Source organism: Pinus tabuliformis, chromosome 1_2 (genome assembly GCF_031772625.1).
Source record: "Pinus tabuliformis cultivar Carrire ecotype Pingquan chromosome 1_2, CPIR1, whole genome shotgun sequence".
Taxonomy (NCBI): domain Eukaryota; kingdom Viridiplantae; phylum Streptophyta; class Pinopsida; order Pinales; family Pinaceae; genus Pinus; species Pinus tabuliformis.
The window spans coordinates 796,135,089-796,152,331 of record NC_142298.1 but is presented as its reverse complement, the minus strand read 5'-3'; the positions used below and the strand labels follow the sequence as shown (position 1 = coordinate 796,152,331).

The 17,243-nt window shown below is 40.4% G+C and overlaps 1 protein-coding gene across 2 annotated transcripts in view; it reads right to left on the bottom strand.

Annotated features, from left to right (window-relative positions):
• FHY1 (Haloacid dehalogenase-like hydrolase (HAD) superfamily protein) overlaps nt 1–17,243 on the bottom strand; it is a 389,630-nt gene that overhangs the window by 173,018 nt on the left and 199,369 nt on the right. For both annotated transcript variants that reach the window (XM_089394049.1, XM_089394048.1), the window contains exons 4-5: nt 15,087–15,201; nt 14,835–14,905 (exon numbers count right to left, since the gene is read on the bottom strand). In XM_089394049.1, the coding sequence (XP_089250175.1) occupies nt 14,835–14,905; nt 15,087–15,201 (186 nt within the window). The remainder of the gene's footprint in view (nt 1–14,834; nt 14,906–15,086; nt 15,202–17,243) is intronic.

Here is a 17,243-nt window from a genome sequence, read left to right as displayed (position 1 = left end):
GCACTGCCCTATATAGTCTGACCCTTGCCCTGCTCTGCTCAATTCTGCCTATTCTTCTTTGTCTTGTTCTGCCCTGCACTGATCTGTACTGATTTGCTTTGTTATGCTCTGCTCTTGCATTGTTCTGTTCTGCTCTACTTTTGTCCGAATTATGAAGAAGAAGAAATGATCGAGGATGTATCGTACTAACTCAAAAGTCAGTCTCAGAGTATGTACCACTGGTCCCAGACCAGTCTCAACCAACCCAAAGTCAGCATCATAGTGAATACAACTCCAATGGTCCCAGACCAATATCATCCTCCACTGACTCAAAGTCAGTCTCAGAGTATGTACCACTGGTCCCAGACCAGTCTCAACCAACCCAAAGTCAGCGTCATATTATGGTACAACTCCTACCACTAGTCCCAGACCAGTATCATTGATCCCAGATCAATGGAGGTCATCCTAGCGTAGGGAGTACGGTAGTTACAACGATGCGTCCATCGGTACTACTATGGTCCCTAACTTCATTTCCCTGGTCATTGATCAGATGAGAGGTACTTCCCATGAGTCCCAGACTGCATGGGTAGGATGCCTCGACAGGAGAACTAATCAATCTTGTCCTCACAGGAGAACACATCAATCCTGCTACAATTGCCATGGAGAACACATCAATCCAGGCCTCACAAGAGAACACATCAATCCTGCTACAATCGCCATGGAGAACACATCAATCCAGGCCTCACAGGAGAACACATCAATCCTGCTACAATCGCCATGGAGAACACATCAATCCAGGCCGCCATGGAGAACACATCAATCCAGGCCTCACAGGAGAACACATCAATCCTGCTACAATCGCCATGGAGAACATGCTACAATCCCCATGGAGAACACATCAATCCAGGCCGCCATGGAGAACACATCAATCCAGGCCGCCATGGAGAACACATCAATCCAGGCCTCACAGGAGAACTAATCATCCTGCTACATAGGAGAGCGAGTCATCCTGTTCCACAAGAGAGCAAATCATCTTGTTCCAGTGCGCACCACCAGGGGAGGGTGAGTCACCTTGTGGTCGTATGTCGCTCCAGTAATAACCGCAAGCCCTCAGAGCTCCCAGAGCTCAATGTATGCAACATGCAGGACCCTTGTACAAGGGTTTCTTACCGACTCCAAGTCGTTTGGGAAAATCACAGATTAGATCTTTCCTCGGGGCTTTGACAAGGTGTATCAACCTGTACATCATCTTAATGCGATGGAGCATCCTTTCACATCAAATTACCATATCCCAGATGATGTCTATCTGCTGGAGCAATCGATGAATACGGGATTCCTCAATAATCGAATCACACCTTTGGTTGTTATAGAGAATCACAGTGGTATCCAATGTAAATCCAAACAGCTCACTGAAGAGCTTCCGCAACCAGACTTCCTCACACGAGGTCATGATAGCAACAATATATCCTACTTTGGCAGTGCGCAAAGCCACTAACTTCTGCTTCCTGCTCATCCAGGTTATCGAAGCAGATCCCAAGGTGAAACAGCACCCGGAAGTGCTCTTACGGTCCACCACACTGCCTGCCCAATCAACATCAGTATATCCAAGTAGTCTCACATCTCTGGCAGTGTATCTTAATCCATGAGAGATTGTGTCCTGAAGACATCTCAGAAGATTCCTGGCATCAATCCAGTGAGGCTCAACCAAATATGAGCTCACAATGCTAACTGCAAAACATATGTTCGGACGGAGGTTCACCAAGAACATCAATGCGAATGAGTTTTTGAAACTCAGAGGCATTTCCCAAGTCTGGTCCAACATCACTACCATATAACTTCTAAAGTTAAGATCCTCGAGGTAGTCACAGGCTTGCAGTCCATCATACCGAATCTTTCCAATATCTTTACCATATATTTTCCTTGAGATAGGAAAATTTCCCCTGGCTTCTGCCACAGTTCAAGTCCTTGGTCCTTCATTTCAAATTCAGAAGCCATCTCCCTCTTACATTTGTGAATGAGAGGGTCTGCACCTGTTAGAAAGAGGTCATCCACATACAACACCAGTATGAAAGGCTTGTCATCTTCAACCTTAAAGTAAAGGTTAGGATCGGCTTCACTCCTAGTGAATCCCAGCTTCATCAAGTAGCTATCAATCCTCTCATACCATTCTCGGGGTGCTTGCTTCAACCCATAGAGAGCCTTCTTCAACCTGCATACATGAGATTTTCAATCATAAATCTCAAATCCTTCAGGTTGCTCCACATAGACCTCTTCTTTGATAGAACCATGCAAGAACACGGTCTTAACATCCATCTGATGTAGGTTCCATCCTTGTGAAGCCACAAGGGCTATGATCAAGTGGATGATCGTATATCTGGCAACAGGTGCAAATATCATAGCCTATACCTTCCTTCTGGGATAAACCACGAGCAACAAAATGAACCTTATACTTTTCCATACTTCCATTTGCTACATGCTTTATCTTGTAAAGCCATTTGGAAGTAACAACTGTCTTGTCCAGGGTCTGGGAACTACTTCCCAGACATCATTCTCCATAATAGACTCATATTCTATGGTCATAGCACCCTTCCATAGTTAATGCTTGATGACATTTGAGAATGATGAAGGCTCATTTTGTATGATCGTGCTCACGATGGTCAGGTATCCCTGATACCTATTAGGTTTCTTACTTTCACAAAAAGGTTCCTCGGGGTGTAGCATGTCCTTCAACATCATCAACTAGACCCCTAAGCCATGAAGGCCTCTTCCTAGAAGAGGAAGGCTCATGTGGAGGAGGATCAATTGGATCCATGGGTTCTTCTACATCAGGCATTGATTCATCAGCCTTTTCTTTCGGTTCCCTGGTGTCGGCTTCTTGAGAGCTCCTCAAAGTCGGAAGATTGATCACCTTGCTGAGAGCCATATCTTCGTTAAAGGTGACATCATGACTAATTATGACTTCCCTTTGACCGGCTACATAGATTCTATAGCCTTTAGTATTTTCACCATAGCCCACGAAAATTCCCTTCTTTCCAGATGCTCCCAATTTATTTCTTTTCTTTTTCGGCACATGAAAGTATACAAGGGTTCCAAAAATTTTAAAATGAGAAACATCAGGTTTCTTAACGGTGAATTTTTCTTCAGGAGTCTTGGAACCCAATGCTTGATGAGGGCATCGATTTTGTACATATACGGCAGTGTTTGCAGCTTCAGCCCATAGAAACTTCGGAAGACTTTGATCATGTAGCATGGCCCGGACAGCTTCCATAATTGTGCGGTTCTTCCTTTCTGCAACACCATTTTGTTCAGGAGTATATGGTGTAGTAGTCTCCCTCTTGATGCCAGCCTCTGATATGTCTGAGTGAACTAGTTGTAATATATCGGAGGTCTTGCTTTGACTTGAAGGGAATGGTCCCCTTTTGAGCTTTCCTTCGGCACATCCCGGACATACACCTTCTTTCTCTACTTGGAATTCAGGCATCCCTGTTACCATCTGTCTTACATCGGGTAGAGCTTTGTAATGAAGGTGGGCAAACCGCCGATGCCAAAGTTCGAACTAAAGAGTTGTGTCACAAGACATGACACCTAGCAGACTTCCATCAACCTGATATAATGAATCAACACTAAACCCAAGAGTAAAGGCATCTTTAACATTATTTTTCCATATACATACCTTGCCATTGCTGAAGGTTACCTTGTAGCCTCAGTCTTCCATTGCCAAGATGGACACTAGGTTCCTTTTGAGGTCAGGTGCATTTAATACATCCTGGACTTTCTAGCCTTCTTGAATGGTTGTCCTCTTCCTCGATCTCCAGCTCTCCTCTTACCTTTGCTGTTGAATTTGTCATTCCTTTGATTTGCCATCAGAGGGATTTTGATCATCGTCTCGGTGTGAGTCCTTTCTTCTCTTTGCATGAGAAGAAAAGGCAGCAGGAGGACCTTTAGGCATCGGCATTTCTTGCACTTCTTCCCTTGTTTCTTCTTGAATGCATCTAGCCATTAATTCCTCGAAACCAGGAATTACATTATAGTTCAGAAGAGTAGTCTTCAACACGTACCATTCGGATGGTAATCCTCCAATAGTTTCCCCAATAGATAGGAGATCGTTCTTGATCTCGGTGATTCTTAAGAAGTATGCTTGCATACTTTCATCCTTACTCTTCTTGATTTACCTCAGCTTATTTCTAAGAAACAAAACTTGATTTGCATCATTAACTTCAAATAAACTCACCAGTCTTAGATTTCCTTGGAGGTGTCCAGTTCAGAGATGTAGGCCACCAAGTGCTTGTTGATAGAGTCCCGGATGATCTTCTATTATTTTGACTTCTCCATTTTTCCATTTGTTCCAGGCAGCAGCAGATGCATTTGATGGAGGCTCAATTATATTGCCTCCAACATTCCTTGATTCTCAAGGGTTAGATCGATAGACATCTTCCATCCGTGATAGTCAGCTTTATCACGGAGCTTGTCTTCGGCAGGAAAGAGTGTTGAGGACCCCATAGTTCTTTTAGGATAGCCTTGCCAATCTTCTCTTCAATGATTGCTCTTGCTCTTGCTCTTGCTCGGGCTTTGTCTTCACCTCAGCTCCGATACCATGTTAAGTTATGGTATGTTCTATGCTTATAACAGCTTACTTCTTTTTCTTATTATATTCCACAGATTAGCAATCACATGTACATAAAGTAAAGTGCAGATAGAACATTAAACGATCGACAGAAAACAAGCCAAGACAAGAGACACAAGATGTGGCGACTAGCCAGGGACAAACCCCACAATGTATGGGGAAACCCTTTGATCAAATCTTCTTTTATCTTCAATAATTCAGCAGAGAGAAATAGTACAATAAATCTGATTCATATCAGCAGTAGCAAACCCTAGATCAGCAGCATCAGTGTTAGCGGCTTTATTATCAAACTAGGGCAGACCATATCTCACAAATCGACCATCAGATTAACTTCATTCCACCACCAAAAGTTTCGGCTTCCAGAGGAGGTTCAGATGAACCTACAGCGCAGTTCAGATGAGAAGATCTTCTAGGCCACGCAAGTCAATCTTTACTTCTGCAGTTGCAGCTTCAGTTTCAGCAGTTTCCGGCTTCAAACTAGGGCAGTTGATATCTTGCAAACCGTTCGTCGGATTGACTTCATTCCACCACCAAAAGTTGCGGCTTTCAGAGGAGGTTCAGATGAACCTGCAGCGCAGTTCCAAAGAGGAGATCTTCTAGGCCAGGCAAGTCAATCTTTACTTCTGCAGTTGCAGCTTCAGTTTCAGCAGTTTCCAGCTTCAAGCTAGGGCAGTCGATATCTTGCAAACCGTTCGTCGGATTGACTTCATTCCACCACCAAAATTTGCGGCTTTCAGAGGAGGTTCAGATGAACCTACAACACAGTTCCAAAGAGGAGATCTTCTAGGCCACGCAAGTCAATCTTTAGTTCTGCAGTTGCAGCTTCAAATTCAACAGCTTCCGGCTTCACATGTGTGAGAGAGAGAGACCCATTTCTGCGCAGTAGAGAAGAGACTCATTTCTGCGCAGTAGAGAGAGAGAGAGATGTGATGAGATGAATGAGGAAAATTCCTCTTATATTTATACACAATGTTGGTGGGTGAATAGATGCGACTGTTGGGCTTCTGAGCCTACATGAGTTGTAGGTCGGCTTGATAATAATTCCATAATCAAAATAAATTCATATCTCCATGAATACTTATCGGAATCGGATGATCTTTATATCAATCCTACACCTCTCGACGAGAGGAATCTAATAAAAATATTATCAGCCATGAATAAGATGACCCACATGAAGTTTTGCCCTGGTTGCCAATTTTAACAACAAAGGATCAATTCGCCCTCCTAAGCAATTCGACCTACATAAAGAAATTCAACCCACAAATGGAAAGAGCTCAACCTCCAAAATGGCTTCAAACCCTAGCTATGAAGGACTCGGCCTAAGTAATTCAGCCTTAAGAAGATAACCCTCAATTTCCATAATAATCTTGAACCCCCATGAATGAGGAATTCAGCCTAACAATTATTTCAGCCTCCAGGAAATACTAAATAGACTCAGCTTCCACAATAAACTTTCTCCCAAAATTGAATTATTTGGCCCTAGTAATTATTTCAACCTTCCATCAAATATTTCTGCCTCTAGGAAATGATCATTTGACCTCCTTTGAGATAATTTGACTCTGGTAGATAAATTCGGCTTGAATAAGAATCGACGTCTGCAATAATCTCTCGAAATAATTCAGCCTCTTCAAATTATATTCGGCATTTGCAATACTTCAACCTCAATCTCCACAAGGAAAATTGCTTCGCTAGTTAAATTCGTCTTGAGCAAAGTAATTTAGCCTCCTGATACTAATTCGACCTCAAGAAAAATAAGATTTGCTACAATGATGAAATGTGAAAATTCCTTGAACATAACAACTGAAGTTTAATCTTCTAATTGTTAGTAATTTATTTTCTTTTTTTAATTATTAACAACAAATAATGATTAAATCACTAATGCATTCTTCACCATAAAAAATTGTGGAAAGAAAACTGGAATCGAGAAATAGATGCGCACACAACAAAATAGACACCATTACTTTTGGACAGTTGTCCCTAGAAAAACCCCAAAGGGAAAAGTAATTCAACAGAAGAGAATTTTATTTCTATGTAGCAAAAATAGAGAATTACAACTGCTAGACTTTCTGGCTTAGCTCTGACAATTTATCTCAACTAGAAATATACTCAGAAAATCTTTTCCCTCATAGCAACTTGATCTGGCCCTCTCCTGCAAACTCGCACTTTCCTGGCAATTCGCACAGCCTAGCTGGAAACGCGGACTACTTGCTTTACAAAACTTTCTTGCCTTGGAAACACCTCCAGGCAAGTCGTCTTTCCTTCCTCTGCCTCTGGAATCAATTCTCTCTACTTCCCAAGAATAGATCTGGGCACTAGCAACTAGATCGATGTTCCTTCTGCAAACTCGCACTCGGAATCTTGCTAACTCGCACTGCAGAATACAACATCCTCTGCTAGATAATCCGACCTCCTGTCTTGACCCTAGACCACTGGAAAACCTCTCGAGAATTTCTCTGGAAATTATCACTGCTGCAAACCCCACTATTGTCTCTTCCCTAGCTTCAATTGCGCCCTGTTAAATACTGCAAATTGGGTAGTCAAGTTGCTCAAATGACATTCAACACCCCTTCTCCAAGCCCTCGACTTGCTATTATAATCTTCTATTTGACAACCGACCATCAAGATCTAATCTCGATCAATGGCTTAGATCACTTTGAATCCATCAATAGAAGTCTCTATAGCAAAATCAAATTACCTTAATTAATTAACTTTAATTAACCAACTTCCCCAAGTTAGAATTAAGAAAAAATTAAATTATTGGCTTATTAATTTAATTAAGGTGTTTCTCAAGCTTATCTCACAAAACTTTTTTTGGGTTTTGGAGATCTCATGTTCCTTAGCTTCTTAGCATCATATGAGACTAGAAGACATGTTCGTTGCTACACCAAAAACTAACATGAAACACTTTCCTTCTGACTCCCACAATCGTTGGCTAATGTAACTTCTTCAATTAAGCAGTTACGGAGAACTTGTCTAATTCCTTTGTTCTTGACTAGCTAGGGTGGATATGTTTCACCACGGAAACCAGTCTTGATCAGCTAAGGTGGCTAGTCTCACCACTGAAACTAACTACTCATGAGGGTCCACCTCTGCACACCAGCTACAAGAGCTCTCCAATTCACTTTCATAAATAATCAGATCATACACTTAGTGAGCTCTAAATTTCCATTTATAATTTTTTATCATTGGAATACCATGTTTCGTCAAAAATACGATGGGTCAATACCATGGGTCATAAAGTAACACCCCTTTTCAATTTAATTACTAAACATCATATTAGAAATAACATTAAAGAATTAAATTAATTTCTCCATTTCTTCTGACTATAACTGATCTAAAATGGAGCAGATTAGTAATGTTGTGCTAATTCCCCATTCAGAATACAAAAATGTGCTTGAGGTTTGTACTCCAAAACAGCAAGTAAAATCATGAATTTTATGTGTGTTTACTTAAGTTAGTTTCACGAAGAAAACTTAAAACATGAAACCAAAACACTGAATCGAAGCATGCATCAATCAATAATACACTAGCCATTGATAAATGAGTTCACCCCTCCTGGGCTACATCTCCTTGGATCAGCTCTAAACGCATGACCCCCTCTCATCATGCTCGTAATTCTTCAGTAATAAAGAGTACATTAGTGTACTGATAAAAAGAGTGGCTATTTTCCCCTTCAAGGAAGCATTCTTCTGCAAAGAACTCTCACTCTAAACACATGACAACCTACAGTTAGTCATGAAACAATTAGCAAACTAAGGGCTCTCAAATCAAGACCCCATACTCCAACTTCCAAGAGCATAAACAGTACTACAATCCACTTGAAGTACTTAAACAAGTCTCTTTCTCCATACACATATAGAGCAAAGAAGAAATAAAGCTACAAAATTGTTGTAATCACTACTGCAGAAAGCACATGGATGCTGGAAGAACCCTGCAAGGTCATGTCCATCTTCATACTCTTCCATAAACTGAATCAACACTCTGGTTGACCATGGCACCCATAGGCTTCACTTTGCAAAAAGCCTATCCAGAAGTGTTCCTTTGATCCTGAAACCTATTCCAATGAGTTCAAAATGTCCAAAAATGGCTATCTAGCCTCTTTTTGCATCCCATTTGGTCGAAAATTGCCTTAGTTATGACTTTTGTCAGTCTTTCCACAATTTTCTCCTCCAAATCTGCCTCTCTGCCAGTTAAATTCATTATCTAGAGTTAATTCCGGCAATTCCGCCAAAATTGGCAGTCCTGCCATCTTCCATGCCTATCTCGCAGTTAAGACCGAGTGGTCACATACAAAGTGCTTGGTCCGGCGGAAAAGGCAATGGTTTCGCAGCCCTGTCGGATATCACAATCGGTGGAAAAACCCATGGTCAAGGTCTGTGAACAAAAATGGGAAATGTGCGATACAATATCGGCGGACCCGACGGGAGTATTAACCACATCCTATAGTCGCATCCCATCCGGGATATCCTATCACATGCAGAGAACCAGCAGTAATATAATGCGTGACTTTTCTGCAATTGCGATATGCGATAAATCACATCGCAACCATGCTTTTACTAGGGGTCGGTTCTTATCCACTTGCGACATGCAATATGTGATTTGTGATCGCATCGTAACCTGTCTGCGCCGAGGCCAATTCTGTAATACTCATCCACCTTCGTCGATCTGCGATTGCGATATATCACATCGCAACTCTGACTGCTCCAAGGGCCAATTACCTTAACTCCTCCGACATGCGAAAGGCGGGACCCAATGGCAACCTGCCACTTGGCGCTTCCCCATTCGCTAGGACCTTTGCCATGTCATCCAATCCTTCCACGTGTCCAAGTCAAACTTGAATTTTGACTTGCTTTAACTTCTGCATACTAGCTCAGATTTGAGTGTCGTTCGCACCATTGGATTCAGAATGACGAGCTCTTTGATCTGAAACTAAGCTTATCAAGATTTCGACACTTTGATCTTTTGGCAAATTTTGAGCTCCCGATCACTCTTCCCCACTGAAAAACTTTTGGTCTCCAAAAGTTTACTTTCAGTTGTTCATATTTTTCCAAACTCGATCCAATCGATGTTTGAAGTGCCCTGACTTGTACTTGTCTTGGCTTTTTCTCAAGCTAAACTTAAAATATAACTTGACCAAAGAATTCAAGTTCGATGTTCTTCTCGGCTTGTCCATGTCACTATGGCCATCCACAAAAACATCCTTTCCAAGAAGAATTCCAAGGTGCTCATCTGCAAAATCCTTATCGAGGATAAGATCCTAAAAGACTTTGCCAAATGAACCAAAACAAGCCTCACATAGTGAATACTTGTATAACTTGAGTGCTAAACACATTTGGAACATACTAAATGTGTTGCAACTACTCATACAACAGTTTTAAAATGCTTTCTCAAACTACAAATAGAAATGCATTTTACAAAATGGAATAAACTTGACTCCCAAATTTTCCACTCAAATTGACTATCAAGAAGCAAAACTAGCATTCTAATTCTTAATGAAAGCATTGTTGCATATAAGTGATTTATTTATGAACATCACTTTTACAAATTACCCAACTATGGGGACATGCAACTAGTGCAAAACAAAAATTTACAAACTTCAGCTCGACAAAGAGTACGCCCATTTCTTACCCAACCAGCTAAATGAACCTCTATTTGAACTTTCTCTTCCTCTAAAGCTGCTTCAAGGATGGTCGCATCTTGCGCCACTTTTTTTTTGTCGCTTCCTCTTCTGGTGCTTGCATGGTTTACTTTCGCTTACCAGGATGAAGTTGTGGAAACAATTTCCAACACTTCTCGACCCAATGTCCACCGATATTGCAATGAGTACAAAAGTTCTCTTGAGCTCCTCTTGGCTCACTTGCCTTTGACCTTGGATGAGATTTTCTCTTTTCGGTCTCAACTGCATTAGACAAAAACATCTTCTTGATGATTTCTTTCATTTTATCACACTTATCTACACAATGGTTAGATGAAAGGAAAAAGGTGCATGGAAACATTCTCCTCAACACATTATTCAAATCTGCGTGTTGTTTTCCATTATAAAAAGCATTCGAATTAACAGAATGGTTATACCTCTTTCTGTTGTCCTTTGGCTTACGCTGCTTGCGTGAGGAACTTGCATGGCAAGAAGAATTTAGCTCCCCTTATTCTTCAACATTTCCATCTCTCTTTGGAGATGTTTTACACTTCATGTCCTCCTTATGCTTGAGGAACCAAGTGGGAACCAATTCTAGATGCAAATCCCAACATCTTGCCTCCTCATGTCCTCTCTTATGGCAAAAGGAACACAATACCCATGAGTTGTCGCTAGAAGACCATTCTTCTTTTGCAACATAGCCTAAGCCTTCATATTTAGGCCTCTCCTTGGCCTCAATTGGATTTTTAATGCCTTGTTGGTTTACTCCAAGGCCTCCTCCCTTGTAACCCATCTTGGTCAAGAGCTTGGATCCAATGCCTTTACTATGTTTTTCAAAGGCTGCAAATGAATTTACATCAACACTTTCACATAAGGAAGAAGCATGTAAATTCTTACCATTTGCCTCATCTTTTGATTGACATACAAAGATGTTTTCGAACTCCCTTTTGATTTTGGATGTGTCCTCTTGGACTCTTTGGCTCTTTTCTTTCAATGCCTTGAATTTGGGTGCCGATAGAACCTCATCTTCCACATCATGTGGACAAAAGGTACAAACTTGTCCATCTACCTTCTCGGAGGGACTTTCTACGCTAGCATCTTGCATAACAATTGTAGAAAAACATGAAGATTGTGGAAAAGATGGTGGTTTATCACCATTCTTGTTACCTTCTTCCCTTGGAGAACATTCTCCTCTTAGAGGTCTAGAGCTTTTAGATTGCAATTTGGTATTCCTTTCTTCATAGAGGACTTTCACCATTTCTACCATGTCTAAGAAAGCCTTTCTTAAAACCTTCATATCCTCTGACAATCTTGCAAGCTCTCCTGCTTGGGACATGCTTTGCTTGAAGCTTCTACTGTAATTTGAGGTAGAACTTGGTGGTAGAGATTGTAACAATCTTGCTCTCCTTTCCAAAACCTTCTCCTCAATGAGCTTCAAAACACACTCACTTGCAAACAACAGTCAATTCCTCCTTGCACAAAGTGAACCTAAGCTCTAATACCAACTTGATATGAAATGGAGCAGATTAGTAATGTTGTGCTAATTCCCCATTTAGAATGTAAAAATGTGCTTGAGGTTTGTACCCCAAAATAGCAAGTAAAATCATGAATTTTATGTGTGTTTACTTAAGTTAGTTTCACGAAGAAAACTTAAAACATGAAACCAAAACACTGAATGGAAGCATGCATCAATCAATAATACACCAGCCATTGATAAAGGAGTTCACCCCTCCTGGGCTACATCTCCTTGGATCAACTCTAAAGGCATGACCCCTTCTCATTATGCTCAAAATTCTTCAGTAATAAAGAGTACATAAGTGTGCTGATAAAAAGAGTGGTTATTTTCCCCTTCAAGGAAACATTCTTCTACAAAGAACTCTCACTCTAAACACATGACAACCTACAGTTAGTCATGAAACAATCAGCAAGCTAAGGGCTCTCAAATCAAGACCCCATACTCCAACTTCCAAGAGCATAAACAGTACTACAATCCACTTGAAGTACTTAAACAAGTCCCTTTCTCCATACACATAGAGCAAAGAAGAAATAAAGCTACAGCACTGCTATAATGGTTGTTGCAGAAAGCACATGGAGGCTGGAAGACGTCTGCAAGGTCATCTCCATCTTCATACTCCATAAACTGAATCAATACTCTGGTTGACCATGGCACCCATAGGCTTCGTTTTGCAAAAAGCCTATCTAGAAGTGCTCCTTTGATCCTGAAACATGTTCCAATGAATTCAGAATGCCCAAAAATGGCTATCTAGCTTCTTTTTGCATCCCATTTGGTCAAAAATTGCCTTAGTTATGACTTTTGTCAATTTTTCCACAATTTTCTCCTCCAAATCTGCCTCAGTGCCAGTTAAATTCATTATCTGGAGTTAATTCTAGCAATTCTGCCAAAATTGGCAGTCTGCCATCTTCCCTGCCTATCTCGCAGTTAAGGCCAAGTGGTCACATACAAAGTGCTTGGTCCGGTGAAAAAGGCAATGGTTTCGCAGCCCTATTAGATATCGCAATCAGAGAACAAGCCCGTGGTCAAGGTATGTGAACAAAAACGGTCAATGTGCAATGCGATATTGGCAGACCCGACGGGAGTATTAACCGCATCCTATAGTCGCATCGCATCTGGGATATCTTATCGCATTTCGCATCTGCAGAGAACCGACAGTAATATAATGCGGGACTTTTCTACGATTGCGATATGCGATAAATCGCATCGCAACTGTTCTTTTACCAGGGGTTGACTCTTATCCAATTGCGATATGCGATTTGCGATCGCATCGCACCCTATTTGCGTCGGGGCCGATTCTGTAATACTCATCCACCTTCGCCAATCTGCGATATATTGCATTGCAACTCTGACTGCTCCGGGGGCCGATTACCTTAACTCCTCCGATATGCGATATGCAGGACCCAATGGCAACCTGCCACTTGGCGCTTCCCCATTTGCTAGGACCTTTGCGATGTCATCCGATCCTGCCACGTGTCCAAGCCAAACTTGAGCTTTGACTTGCTCTAACGTCTACATACGAGCTCGGATTTGAGTGTCGTTCACACCATTGGATTCAAAATGACGAGCTCTTCGATCTGAAGCTAAGCTTATCAAAATTCTGACACTTTGATCTTTTGGCAAATTTTGAGCTCCTGATCAATAACCTATAAGAATCAGATAGGGTACTAAGTCGACCTCCTATAACCATTACTTGAAAAGGGAAATTAGAAAGGTTATCTTTTGAAGGATTTTGTGATATGGATGGTTCCCTTTTCTTGATGGATTTTGTTATATTTTGATTGGAAGGCTTTGTTGGTGTGGATAGACTACTTTTTGTGAATGATAATTGGTGAATTTTGATATGGGTTTTAAAATATGATTTATCCTCTTCCAATCTTCTCTTTTGTTGATGGAAAAGGTTTATTAAGAATCACCATAGCTTTGGTGGGATTTTTATCTCTTTACCCTCCTTGAGGAAGATTTTTATCAAGTTCTTTTGAGATGACCTTGGATAAGCTCTCTCCCTTATTTATCTTTGAAATTTCGAAGCACCTAGACCAAGCCTCTTAGACACATTGGTTAGTCTACCTTAGTCCCTGAACCTAGATCTACTGCAAGCCTCTTTGAACCTCTCTTTCAAGATCTTTATGAGATGAACTTAGTGAAATTCAGTCCCTTATACAATCTTTGAAGATTGAAGGATGCCAAGGTTGGATGTCTAAGGGACACAAGTTTGTCTCCCTTGGTTCCTTGTACTCACACCCATCTCCATTTCTTTCCAATTACTTTGCTCCTTGACTACATATGACCTAAAAAATATATATTGGCATCCTAAGCCACTGAACTTCTATCCTCCATCACTCATTTTTCTTTACAATCTTCAAAATTGTTTTGTTGGGATTTACTCTCCAAGACCATCAAATAATCCCTTGATTATGTGTGTTTTGGGAACCTATTTGAGCCACTGTTGTTTGATATAAGCCTTTAGATTGAGCCCTAGCAACCCTTGAACTCGAATCTTGGAACTACCAAACCCTAACAATCCTTTCCTAGGAAGAACCCCCCCTGAGCTGAAGGAGGGCTGGCCAAAAGCAAGAAGAAGGTTGGTGAGGTAAAAGTGGCCCCCTGAGGTGCAATTGGTCTCAATTGAGCTTATGGACTTTCTCTCAAGAAGTGGACTTTATTGAAATCATAAAACTTCAAACAAAGTAATGTATGAAGCCACAAGGAATACAAAATATTGTTTCAAGGATATTGTAATTATGTTATGGTCAAACTAAAGGGATTGATCAAAAGGCCACTCTTAATGTCATCCAATTTTATGTAACTTTATAACTATCTCCAAAAGCATGGAATAACAAATGCTTTGCTATAAGAAAATAATGGAAAGGAAATTTAGTAATTTTCTTGGCAAGAAGATTTTGTACAGATCAAAATACCACATATTACATGTTAACTAGGAACCATTATAAAAGATCGTCAACAAGCAGAACATTTGTGATATGCTTTTCTTTCAAGAAAATATATTTTAGAAAAAGTGATAACCATCTACCTAACATATATACGAAAAATCCCAAATCAAAGTGATAGAAGGAACTCACCAGTTTCACATGAAGAAAATGTCCAAGATAAGTATGTTGAAAGTTTTAGTTTATTCTCGATCATCGAGTACCTATAAGACATCTATCAATTTTATTAATATAAATCTTTTTATGTATAGATGCACAACATAAGAAACAAATTTATGTTTCAGAACACAACAAATTGGGAGTCTTATTTTATAACATGAAGAGTAAATTGTAGAAAGGTCTTTAACAAGTATTTGATGATAATCTAAATAAAACTCAACTTACCAACATGGATAGTTTGTAAAAGCATGCATTTCATAACCATTCAATTTTAGTCGTCGAAGTATATCCTCAATGCCATCAAGATAAGCATATCCATTGCTCATACATTGCTTCAAACCTACAATGAGTGATGGTACACTTACACACTATTGAAAACATCAATTTCAAGAAAAAAAAACAATGATGGTAATCAAATAAACTCAAAAAACTTGAAAAAAATTGGGCAAAATTTGGTAAGTATTAAAAGATGCAAAACATTTCACTCATTTAAATTTCAATATAAAATTCAGCAAATTTATACCTTTTTTTGTTTCCCTTTAAAGACAACTACCTTGAGAGACACACTCATTTGCGTGTGATGATGTTGCTTTGATGAGATTTATTTCTTGTCTTTTCATATTCAAGCCTCTTTCCATCAAACACATACTTGAGATCTTTCAAATTCATGCTAGCAAGGTATATCAGATGTTGTGCCCTACACTTTAGATCATATGTGTGCTAGTAGATGGTACTTCATGATGATATCCTTTACAGTTGATATGATTACATATATAATTTCTTTGCTTAGAACCATTGTGATGGCTTCGAACTTGTCATAAAAGTAATAGATTGTGGAATTGACTAATAATTTTCTTATCTCAATACAAAATTTACTATTTTTCCTTATTTATCATAGTGGCGCGTAGTTGTCCTTATATAAGTGTGTCTCGACCTAGGCCAGATTGTACTATTGACGATCAAGGTGAGAGTGTACCCTATATCCTAAACATACATAAAATTTTCCATTATTTCTCTTAGATTACCATCCCATCCATTAAAAAATAAATATTACCCTACTTAAGTGTGACTTATTAAACGTCATCCAACAAGGTCTAATAAAGAAATGAAAGGAAAAATCAAGGCGATTCCATGTCAAATAAAGCCAAAATCATTTAGAGGTAAAGACTGTAAAAGAAAAAATGAAAAGTAGTTAAAATTATACCACTTCATTAAAAAGGCCCACCCCTTAACGTCCTATGCGAATAAAGTGTGAAAATTCCTTAAATGCAACAATTGGAGTTTAATCTTCTAACTTTTAGCAATTTATTTGTCTTCTAAATTAATTATTGACAAATAACGATTAAATCATTGATGCATTCTTCACAATAAAAACATTGCAGAATAATGTAGGTTTGGACGGACCGGCGCGCGCCCTCTAAGAACTTGCAACTACGCTCGTTGACCTTGCTTTGCGGCCGCCTAGGCCTCGGCCTCCTGCCATGGCCCCTCCGGATCCTCCTTCGGAGGGGGTTGATCCACAACGTGCCTTCTCAGATCTGGTGAAATCTCTTCCACCGCAACGCCCCAGACCTACTCTCTCTAAATTTGTTAAGAAGTTGGATGTGCTTCAAGAAGTTCAGTTACCTCCAGTCTTGCCCCGCATGGCCGCTTTGTCTCTTGCTGAAAAAGGTCTTATAGGTCAATTTACAGGCCTCTGGCCTTCTCCTAAAACTGTTCAAAGATGGGTACAAAGAAATTGATAAAACAAAATTCAAGGGAAAATCTCCATCAAGTTTTGTGGGAAAGGGTATTTCACATTCCACTTTGAATCCAAAGAGGATAAGGATCTAATTTTCAAAAACGGGCCCTATTTCATGGACTCCAGGGGCCTGTGCCTCAACAAATGGACCCCAGACTTTGCCCCTGAACTGGATGTCCCCAGTGCTGTTCTAGTTTGGGTCCGTCTCCCCCATCTCCCACTCCACTACTGGGGAGATGAATTTGTGCGTGCCATCGGGAACACAGTCGGCAAATATATTGATCGCAGCGAACCGAAAGAAAACATGCAGGCCTGTGCGAGGATTTGTGTCGAAGTGGACCTTGGCAAAGCGCTTCCTGAAGCTATAAAACTAAAAGTGGACAAGTGGAGCCATATCCAACAGTTGGACTACAAGCAGATACCATTTAAATGTAAGGTATGTCACGAATACGGCCACTTTGCCAATCGGTGTTCTAAACTTGTTGATGTAGAGAACGGTGATCAAGAAGACCAATGGGAAACTCTCAAAAAGAAGAAGTCTGCCCTGTCATCCAAAGCCCCCCTTGAATCTGGACCTCCTGTTCCCTCCGTACCTCGTCCCTCTTCATCCTCCCCTCTCTTGTCTGCCCACCACCCTCCTG